The sequence below is a fragment of the Lucilia cuprina genome, chromosome 6, assembly GCF_022045245.1.
Source record: "Lucilia cuprina isolate Lc7/37 chromosome 6, ASM2204524v1, whole genome shotgun sequence".
Lineage (NCBI taxonomy): Eukaryota > Metazoa > Arthropoda > Insecta > Diptera > Calliphoridae > Lucilia > Lucilia cuprina.
In genome coordinates, this window is record NC_060954.1 from 48737279 (window position 1) to 48748045 (window position 10767).

The window sequence follows — 10767 nt, forward strand, 5'->3', positions numbered from 1 at the left end:
CTATAGTCGAGACTATAGAACAGTCTATAGTCGAGACTATAGAACAGTCTATAGTCGAGACTATAGAACAGTCTATAGTCGAGACTATAGAACAGTCTATAGTCAAGATTATAGAACAGTCTATTGTCGGGACTATATAACAGTCTATAGTAGAGACTATGGAACAGTTTATAGTCGATACCATGGAACAGTCTATAGTCGAGACTATGGATCAGTCTATAGTCGAGACTATAGAACAATCTATAGTCAAGACTATAGAACAGTCTATAGTTGAGACTATGGAACAATCTATAGTCGAAACTATAAATTTAAATTTAGTTTTTTAATACTTTTAAATTATAATCGATTATTGATTAGAATATAGAACAGCCTTAAAAACAGACAATAGCCGAAACAATAGAAGAGTCTATAGTCGAGACTACGGAACAGTCTATAGTGGAAAATATGGAACAGTCTATAGTTGAAACTACAGAACAGTCTATAGTCAAGACTATAGAACAGCCTATAGTCTAGACTATGAAACAGTCTATAGTCGAACAGTCTATAGTCGAGACTATAGAACAGTCTATAGTCGAGACTATAGAACAGTCTATAGCCGAGACTATAGAACAGTCTATAGTCGAGACTATAGAACAGTCTATAGTCGAGACTATAGAACAGTCTATAGTCATGATTATAGAACAGTCTATTGTCGAGACTATATAACAGTCCATAATCGAGATTATAGAACAGTCTATAGTCGAGACCATAGGACAGTCTATAGTCGAGACTATAGTACAGTCTATATTTGAGACTATAAAACAGTCTATAGTACATACTATAGAACAGTCTATAGTCGAGACTATGGATCAGTCTATAGTCGAGACTATGGATCAGTCTATAGTCGAGACTATAGAACAATCTATAGTCAAGACTATAGAACAGTCTATAGTAGAGACTATGGAACAATTTATAGTCGAAACTATAAAACAGTCTATAGTCGAGACTATAGAAAAGTCTATAGTCAAGATTATAGAACAGTCTATAGTCAAGACTATGGAATAGTCTATAGTCGAGACTATACAACAATCTATAGTCGAAACTATGAAACAGTAATCCTAAAATAATTTAGTTTTTTTTTAACTTTTAAATTAAAATCGATTATTGATTAGAATATAGAACAGCCTTAACAGACAATAGCCGAGACTATAGAACAGTCTATAGTCGAGGCTATAGAACAGTCTATAATCGAGACTATAGAACAGTCTATAGTCGAGACTATAGAACAGTCTATAGTCGAGACTATAGAACAGTCTATAGTCGAGACTATAGAACAGTCTATAGTCGAGACTATAGAATAGTCTATTGTCGAGACTATAGAACAGTCTATAGTCGAAACTATAGAACAGTCTATAGTCGAGACTATAGAACAGTCTATAGTCGAGACTATAGAATAGTCTATAGTCGAGACTATAGAACAGACTATAGTCGAGACTATAGAACAGACTATAGTCGAGACTATAGAACAGACTATAGTCGAGACTATAGAACAGTCTATAGTCGAGACTATAGAACAGACTATAGTCGAGACTATAGAACAACTATAGTCGAGACTATAGAACAACTATAGTCGAGACTATAGAATAGTCTATAGTCGAAACTATAGAACAGTCTACAGTCGAGACAATTGAACAGTCTACAGTCGAGACTATAGAACAGTCTACAGTCGAGGCTATATAACAGTCTATAGTCAAGACTATAGAACAGTCTATAGTCAAGACTGTAAAACAGCACATAGTAGAGGCTATGAAATAGAACACTCTATAGAACGAACTTAGCTCAAAATTGAGTAGCTATAGTTCGAGTCTATAGAAGAGTCTATAGTTGACCCAATAAAACAGCCTGTAGCCGAACAGTATTTTCTCGAAACAATAAAACACTTTATAGAACTGAATATATCTCAAAGTTTTGACCATAGAACAGCCAATAGTCGAACATATAAAGAAGTAGAATATTATCTAGTGTCAGTCATGGAGAACAAACTATAGAACAATATGATAATTGTAAATATTCTTAGTCCCATAATTTCAATCTCAGGTTATCTTTTGCATGGTACATTATTTGCGGGTACATGGTTAAGATAAAAATAACAGAATAAAACTAAAAATTTTTTCTTTGTGTTCACTACAAATTTTAGTAAATTATCTGAAATTTTCCATTATGTATGAAATTTTTTTATAATTATTATATTTAAAGAAAGTTTAAACCAAAACAATAAAACACGTGAGAAATTTAACAATACTTCCTCACTTTTAACCAGTTCACTAACTCGTGTTCATATTTGCTATTTTGAACAGAGCATAAGAATAGACTTTCAACAACAATACAACTTTTGAAATTTTTAAGAAACGTTTCATTATTGATATTTTTTGTTAAGCATTTTTTATATAAATACGAAGCCCAAAATATCTTTAACTTTATTCAACATTTTTAAACAGTTTGCTAAAGTTTATTTAAAATTAACATGAAATTAACACTAATTTTGTCTCTACTTGTAATAGCATTGGTAGCTTGCACCTCGGCTTGTCGTGGAAGTCCACGTAAGTCTGTCAATTTTTATACTCTTTTGAAATAAATAAATTAATAATTATTTTTTTTTTAGGTAGTCCCTCTTGTATAGGTGAACGTAATACCGGACGTACTTGTCGTGGCTGTAGAAGAAGTATAATGTGGTGGTATGACCCGCGTACTAATCAATGTCGTCTTTTACCATATTTGGGTTCGGGGGGTAATAACAATCGTTGGTGCACCCGGTCAATTTGTAATCAGAGGTGTCGCCGTTAAATAAATAAAATGTTATTAATTTAAACAGATTTTCAAATAAAGAAGTTTTGTCTAACATATTGCTTTTAAAATTTTGTTACATTTCATTTATGTTATGATAACATAATTTAGTAGAGCCAATGGAAAAATATAAAAAATCCATACTATAAAAGACTGTATAGTAGAGACTATAGAACAGTCTATAATTAAGGCTAGTGTTCTGTAAATAGTAATGAACAATTCATGATTCAAGACTATAGAACAGTCTATAATAATGAACAGTCCATAATGATGGCTATAGAATAGTCTATAGTCTTTACTATATAAGGGTTAACAGTCGAAATTATAGAATAGTATATAGTCGAGATTATAGAACAAGGTCAACAGTCGAAATTGTATATATTATATGACTATAGAACTATATTCAAGACTATAGAACAGTCTAAAATAATGAACAGTCCATAATGATGACTATAGAATAGTCTAAAGTCTTTACTATAGAAAGACGATATATAGAACAGACTATATAGAACAGTATATAATCGAGACTATAAAACAGTCTATACTCGAGACTACGGAAAAGTCTTTAATCGAGACTATTGTTGAGTCAACTGTAGTGAACAGTCCATAATCATGACTATAGAATAGTCTATAGTCTAGACTTTAGAACAGTCAAAGGTCTAGACTATAGAACAGTCAAAGTTCTAGACTATAGAACAGTCAAAAGTCTAGACTATATAACAGTCCATAGACGAGACTATGCACAGTCTATTGTCAAGATCGAGACTTTTGTTGAGTCAACTGTAGTGAACAGTCCATAATCATGACTATAAAATAGTCTGTTGTCTAGACTTTAGAACAGTCAAAGGTCTAGACTATAGAACAGTAAAAGGTCTAGACTATAGAACAGTCTATAGTCGAGACTATAGAGCAGTCTATAGTCGGTACTATAGTCTAGTCTATAGTCTAGTCTATAGTCTAGTCTATAGTCTAGTCTATAGTTTAGTCTATAGTTTAGTCTATAGTCTAGTCTATTGTCTAGTCTATAGTATAGTCTATAGTCTAGTCTATAGTCTAGCCTATAGTCTAGACTATAGTCTCTGCTATGGTCTAGTCTATAGTCTAGTCTATAGTCTAGTCTATACTCTAGTCTATAGTCTAGTCTTTAGTCTAGTCTAGTACGTAGTTATTATGATCAGTTTTATCATCATGATATTGTTTCGATATCAATTTAATATCGTTTGGTATATTGGGTAGACTCATATTTAAATTTTCAACAACAAATTTTTATTTCACAACAATAACATTTCTCATAATTTAAAGTATTTCACGCAATTTACAATTTATAATTTAATTGTATTCACATTAAGCGTGTTTTTCTTAACAATAAAAATAAACAGACATTTTTTGTAATAAACCCCTACCAATACAATCCCTTTTGATCTTTTTTGTATAAAAATCAAGTGACCATATTCTTGTTTTATCATAAAACTAAACGTAACGGTTTGTTTAAGTTTAATTTAATTCAACATGAAATTTATTCATATTTTATCGCTACTCCTGGTAGCTTTGGTAGCTTGTACGATGGCCCAAAATTGTCCTGGTAGTCCACGTAAGTCTATCAATCTTTTTGTATTTTAGGAAAGCATTTTCACTTTAAATATTTTTAGGTAATCCCTCGTGCAATGGTCAACGTAATATTGGAAACCGTTGTCGTCGCTGTAGGCGATCTGTAATGTGGTGGTATGATTCTCGTTCTAACCAATGTCGTGATATACTCTATTTGGGTTCTCGCGGTAATGACAATCGCTGGTGTTCAAAGGAAATTTGTGAACAGAGATGTCGCCGTCGTTAAATATATGCATGAAGTGTAATTGACTTAATGATTTATAATTTTCAAATAAACAAAAATAAGTGTGTTTTCATCTTAATCCTGTAATCCTAAAAGAATTTAGTTTTTTTAATACTTTTAAATTATAATCGACTATTGATTAAAATATAGAACAGCCTTAAAAGCAGACAATAGCCGAAACAATAGAAGAGTTGCGACTTATAATAGTTGAGACCACAGAACAGTCTATAGTCAAGACTATAGAACAGCCTATAGTCTAGACTATGAAACAGTCTATAGTCGAACAGTCTATAGTCGAACAGTTTATAGTCGAACAGTCTATAGTCGAGACTATAGAACAGTCTATAGCCGAGACTATAGAACAGTCTATAGTCGAGACTATAGAACAGTCTATAGTCGAGACTATAGAACAGTCTATAGTCAAGATTATAGAACAGTCTATTGTCGAGACTATATAACAGTCTATAGTAGAGATTATAGAACAGTCTATAGTCGAGACCATAGGACAGTCTATAGTCGAGACTATAGTACAGTCTATATTTGAGACTATAAAACAGTCTATAGTACATACTATAGAACAGTCTATAGTCGAGACTATGGATCAGTCTATAGTCGAGACTATGGATCAGTCTATAGTCGAGACTATAGAACAATCTATAGTCAAGACTATAGAACAGTCTATAGTAGAGACTATGGAACAATTTATAGTCGAAACTATAAAACAGTCTATAGTCGAGACTATAGAAAAGTCTATAGTCAAGATTATAGAACAGTCTATAGTCAAGACTATGGAATAGTCTATAGTCGAGACTATACAACAATCTATAGTCGAAACTATGAAACAGTAATCCTAAAATAATTTAGTTTTTTTTTAACTTTTAAATTAAAATCGATTATTGATTAGAATATAGAACAGCCTTAACAGACAATAGCCGAGACTATAGAACAGTCTATAGTCGAGGCTATAGAACAGTCTATAATCGAGACTATAGAACAGTCTATAGTCGAGACTATAGAACAGTCTATAGTCGAGACTATAGAACAGTCTATAGTCGAGACTATAGAACAGTCTATAGTCGAGACTATAGAATAGTCTATTGTCGAGACTATAGAACAGTCTATAGTCGAAACTATAGAACAGTCTATAGTCGAGACTATAGAACAGTCTATAGTCGAGACTATAGAATAGTCTATAGTCGAGACTATAGAACAGACTATAGTCGAGACTATAGAACAGACTATAGTCGAGACTATAGAACACACTATAGTCGAGACTATAGAACAGTCTATAGTCGAGACTATAGAACAACTATAGTCGAGACTATAGAACAACTATAGTCGAGACTATAGAACAACTATAGTCGAGACTATAGAATAGTCTATAGTCGAAACTATAGAACAGTCTACAGTCGAGACAATTGAACAGTCTACAGTCGAGACTATAGAACAGTCTACAGTCGAGGCTATATAACAGTCTATAGTCAAGACTATAGAACAGTCTATAGTCAAGACTGTAAAACAGCACATAGTAGAGGCTATGAAATAGAACACTCTATAGAACGAACTTAGCTCAAAATTGAGTAGCTATAGTTCGAGTCTATAGAAGAGTCTATAGTTGACCCAATAAAACAGCCTGTAGCCGAACAGTATTTTCTCGAAACAATAAAACACTTTATAGAACTGAATATATCTCAAAGTTTTGACCATAGAACAGCCAATAGTCGAACATATAAAGAAGTAGAATATTATCTAGTGTCAGTCATGGAGAACAAACTATAGAACAATATGATAATTGTAAATATTCTTAGTCCCATAATTTCAATCTCAGGTTATCTTTTGCATGGTACATTATTTGCGGGTACATGGTTAAGATAAAAATAACAGAATAAAACTAAAAATTTTTTCTTTGTGTTCACTACAAATTTTAGTAAATTATCTGAAATTTTCCATTATGTATGAAATTTTTTTTATAATTATTATATTTAAAGAAAGTTTAAACCAAAACAATAAAACACGTGAGAAATTTAACAATACTTCCTCACTTTTAACCAGTTCACTAACTCGTGTTCATATTTGCTATTTTGAACAGAGCATAAGAATAGACTTTCAACAACAATACAACTTTTGAAATTTTTAAGAAACGTTTCATTATTGATATTTTTTGTTAAGCATTTTTTATATAAATACGAAGCCCAAAATATCTTTAACTTTATTCAACATTTTTAAACAGTTTGCTAAAGTTTATTTAAAATTAACATGAAATTAACACTAATTTTGTCTCTACTTGTAATAGCATTGGTAGCTTGCACCTCGGCTTGTCGTGGAAGTCCACGTAAGTCTGTCAATTTTTATACTCTTTTGAAATAAATAAATTAATAATTATTTTTTTTTTAGGTAGTCCCTCTTGTATAGGTGAACGTAATACCGGACGTACTTGTCGTGGCTGTAGAAGAAGTATAATGTGGTGGTATGACCCGCGTACTAATCAATGTCGTCTTTTACCATATTTGGGTTCGGGGGGTAATAACAATCGTTGGTGCACCCGGTCAATTTGTAATCAGAGGTGTCGCCGTTAAATAAATAAAATGTTATTAATTTAAACAGATTTTCAAATAAAGAAGTTTTGTCTAACATATTGCTTTTAAAATTTTGTTACATTTCATTTATGTTATGATAACATAATTTAGTAGAGCCAATGGAAAAATATAAAAAATCCATACTATAAAAGACTGTATAGTAGAGACTATAGAACAGTCTATAATTAAGGCTAGTGTTCTGTAAATAGTAATGAACAATTCATGATTCAAGACTATAGAACAGTCTATAATAATGAACAGTCCATAATGATGGCTATAGAATAGTCTATAGTCTTTACTATATAAGGGTTAACAGTCGAAATTATAGAATAGTATATAGTCGAGATTATAGAACAAGGTCAACAGTCGAAATTGTATATATTATATGACTATAGAACTATATTCAAGACTATAGAACAGTCTAAAATAATGAACAGTCCATAATGATGACTATAGAATAGTCTAAAGTCTTTACTATAGAAAGACGATATATAGAACAGACTATATAGAACAGTATATAATCGAGACTATAAAACAGTCTATACTCGAGACTACGGAAAAGTCTTTAATCGAGACTATTGTTGAGTCAACTGTAGTGAACAGTCCATAATCATGACTATAGAATAGTCTATAGTCTAGACTTTAGAACAGTCAAAGGTCTAGACTATAGAACAGTCAAAGTTCTAGACTATAGAACAGTCAAAAGTCTAGACTATATAACAGTCCATAGACGAGACTATGCACAGTCTATTGTCAAGATCGAGACTTTTGTTGAGTCAACTGTAGTGAACAGTCCATAATCATGACTATAAAATAGTCTGTTGTCTAGACTTTAGAACAGTCAAAGGTCTAGACTATAGAACAGTAAAAGGTCTAGACTATAGAACAGTCTATAGTCGAGACTATAGAGCAGTCTATAGTCGGTACTATAGAGCAGTCTATAGTCGAGACAGTAGAACAGTATATAGTCGAGACTATAGAACAGTATATAGTCGAGACTATAGAACAGTATATAGTCGAGACTATAGAACAATCTATAGTCGAGACTATAGAACAGTCTATAGTCGAGACTATAGAACAGTCTATAGTCTCGACAATAGACTATAGAACAATCTATAGTCGAGACTATAGAACAGTCTATAGTCGAGACTATAGAACAGTCTATAGTCGAGACTATAGAACAGTCTATAGTCGAGACTATAGAACAGTCTATAGTCGAGACTATAGAACAGTATATAGTCGAGACTATAGAACAGTCTATAGTCGAGATTATAGAACAGTCTATAGTCGAGACTATAGAACAGTCTATAGTCGAGACTATAGAACAGTCTATAGTCGAGACTATAGAACAGTCTATAGTCGAGACTATAGAACAGTCTATAGTCGAGACTATAGAACAGTCTATAGTCGAGACTATAGAACAGTCTATAGTCGAGACTATAGAACAGTCTATAGTCGAGACTATAGAACAGTCTATAATCGAGACTATAGAACAGTCTATAGTCGAGACTAAAGAAAACAGTCTATAGTCGAGACTATAGAACAGTCTATAGTCGAGACTATAGAACAGTCTATAGTCGAGACTATAGAACAGTCTATAGTCGAGACTATAGAACAGTCTATAGTTGAGACTATAGAACAGTCTATAGTCGAGACTATAGAACAGTCTATAGTCGAGACTATAGAACAGTCTATAGTCGAGACTATAGAACAGTCTATAGTCGAGACTATAGAACAGTCTATAGTCGAGACTATAGAACAGTCTATAGTCGAGACTATAGAACAGTCTATAGTCGTGACTATAGAACAGTCTATAGTCGAGACTATAGAACAGTCTATAGTCGAGACTATAGAACAGTCTATAGTCGAGACTATAGAACAGTCTATAGTCGAGACTATAGAACAGTCTATAGTCGAGACTATAGAACAGTCTATAGTCGAGACTATAGAACAGGCTATAGGCGAGACTATAGAACAGGCTATAGTCGAGACTATAGAACAGTCTATAGTCGAGACTATAGAACAGTCTATAGTCGAGACTATAGAACAGTCTATAGTCGAGACTATAGAACAGTCTATAGCCGAGACTATAGAACAGTCTATAGTCGAGACTATAGAACAGTCTATAGTTGAGACTATAGAACAGTCTATAGTCGAGACTATAGAACAGTCTATAGTCGAGACTATAGAACAGTCTATATTCGAGACTATAGAACAGTCTATAGTCGAGACTATAGAACAGTCTATAGTCGAGACTATATAACAGGATATAGTCGAGACTATAGAACAGGCTATAGTCGAGACTATAGAACAGGCTATAGTCGAGACTATAGAACAGGCTATAGTCGAGACTATAGAACAGTCTATAGTCGAGACTATAGAACAGTCTATAGTTGAGACTATAGAACAGGCTATAGTCGAGACTTTAGAACAGGCTATAGTCGAGACTATAGAACAGTCTATAATCGATACTATTGTTCAGTCAATTGTAGTTAACAGTCCATAATCATGACTACAGATTAGTCTGTAGAGACTGTAGAACTGTTATAATTAATACAATTGTTCAGTCAATAGTAGTGAACAGTCCATAATCGTGACTATAGAATAGTCTGTAGTCGAGGCTATAGAACGGTCTACAGTCTCGACTATGGAACAATCTATAGTAGAGACTATTGTGATGATCCAGATCTTTTATTTTATTCATTTGGAAAGGTATGGTTTAATTGTATTAATTCTTTTATTAAAATGTTATTGTTCTGTTTTGTTTTAAAAAGTTTCAACAATAACTTTAAAAACTTAATAAAAGGGGACAAGGCTGCATAATTTTGTATATAAATAAAGTTTTTAAATAAAAAACTGTTGTTACATTTTAATTTTTTTTACAAAATGAAATTGTTATATATTTTGTCTTTTTTACTACTCGCTTTGGTAGCTTGTTGCTCGGCTCAAAATTGTAGAGGAACTCCTGGTAAGTCTACTTTTAATAAGCCATCTTAATTAATACAGATATTATTTAGATAAAATTTAAATTTTTCAGCTAATCCTTCGTGCGTTGGAGGTCGCAATGTAGGTCGTGGTCGTGGACGCCGCTGTAGACCCCAAAATGTTTGGTATTACGATGCTCGAACCAGACGTTGTCAACGCATGCGCTATTTGGGCTGTCGGGGTAATAACAATCGTTGGTGCAATCAAGCCATTTGTGAACAGAGATGTCGTCGCCCTTAAATATTGAACTCTAAACTTTCAAAAGTTGCTGCACAGTTTTTTATTATAAAATTGTAATAATATAAATAAACAAGTAATTCGCGCAAAATACTCAAATATACCATTAGCAGTCGCTAAATTTGCATGTCCACACAGACGGAAAATACGAGTGGAAAGACTATAGATCAGACTATAGAACAGACCATAGATTAGACTATAGCCTAGACTATAAACTAGATTACAGACTAGACTATAGACTAGACTATAGACAAGACTATGGACTAGACTATGGACTAGACTATAGACTAGACTATGGACTAGACTATGGACTAG

The 10767-nt window shown here is 32.7% G+C and overlaps 5 protein-coding genes across 5 annotated transcripts in view; 4 read left to right on the top strand and 1 right to left on the bottom strand.

Annotated features, from left to right (window-relative positions):
- The window catches only part of LOC111676035 (serine-rich adhesin for platelets), a 321746-nt gene that overhangs the window by 285323 nt on the left and 25656 nt on the right, over positions 1-10767 (bottom strand). The window lies entirely within an intron of this gene.
- Positions 2456-2894, top strand: LOC124420518 (male accessory gland serine protease inhibitor-like). Its single transcript, XM_046953544.1, has 2 exons — positions 2456-2579; positions 2642-2894. Exons 1-2 carry the CDS (start codon positions 2504-2506, stop codon positions 2821-2823), a joined length of 258 nt encoding a protein of 85 aa, XP_046809500.1. The 5' UTR covers positions 2456-2503; the 3' UTR covers positions 2824-2894.
- LOC124420517 (major allergen Ani s 1-like) lies at positions 4264-4752 on the top strand. The gene is made up of 2 exons (XM_046953542.1): positions 4264-4414; positions 4473-4752. Exons 1-2 carry the CDS (start codon positions 4333-4335, stop codon positions 4655-4657), a joined length of 267 nt encoding a protein of 88 aa, XP_046809498.1. The 5' UTR covers positions 4264-4332; the 3' UTR covers positions 4658-4752.
- On the top strand, positions 6863-7301 carry LOC124420519 (male accessory gland serine protease inhibitor-like). The gene is made up of 2 exons (XM_046953545.1): positions 6863-6986; positions 7049-7301. Exons 1-2 carry the CDS (start codon positions 6911-6913, stop codon positions 7228-7230), a joined length of 258 nt encoding a protein of 85 aa, XP_046809501.1. The 5' UTR covers positions 6863-6910; the 3' UTR covers positions 7231-7301.
- Positions 10095-10545, top strand: LOC124420516 (kappaPI-actitoxin-Avd3c-like). Its single transcript, XM_046953541.1, has 2 exons — positions 10095-10198; positions 10268-10545. Exons 1-2 carry the CDS (start codon positions 10117-10119, stop codon positions 10453-10455), a joined length of 270 nt encoding a protein of 89 aa, XP_046809497.1. The 5' UTR covers positions 10095-10116; the 3' UTR covers positions 10456-10545.

Excerpts from the sequence above, each read along its gene's own strand:
- LOC124420517 (XM_046953542.1), top strand. The coding sequence starts at position 4,333 with ATGAAATTTATTCATATTTTATCGCTACTCCTGGTAGCTTTGGTAGCT. Across the intron at positions 4,415-4,472 it reads AAATTGTCCTGGTAGTCCAC|GTAATCCCTCGTGCAATGGT; the intron begins GTAAGTCTATCA and ends AAATATTTTTAG.
- LOC124420519 (XM_046953545.1), top strand. The coding sequence starts at position 6,911 with ATGAAATTAACACTAATTTTGTCTCTACTTGTAATAGCATTGGTAGCT. Across the intron at positions 6,987-7,048 it reads GGCTTGTCGTGGAAGTCCAC|GTAGTCCCTCTTGTATAGGT; the intron begins GTAAGTCTGTCA and ends TTTTTTTTTTAG.
- LOC124420518 (XM_046953544.1), top strand. The coding sequence starts at position 2,504 with ATGAAATTAACACTAATTTTGTCTCTACTTGTAATAGCATTGGTAGCT. Across the intron at positions 2,580-2,641 it reads GGCTTGTCGTGGAAGTCCAC|GTAGTCCCTCTTGTATAGGT; the intron begins GTAAGTCTGTCA and ends TTTTTTTTTTAG.
- LOC124420516 (XM_046953541.1), top strand. The coding sequence starts at position 10,117 with ATGAAATTGTTATATATTTTGTCTTTTTTACTACTCGCTTTGGTAGCT. Across the intron at positions 10,199-10,267 it reads AAATTGTAGAGGAACTCCTG|CTAATCCTTCGTGCGTTGGA; the intron begins GTAAGTCTACTT and ends TAAATTTTTCAG.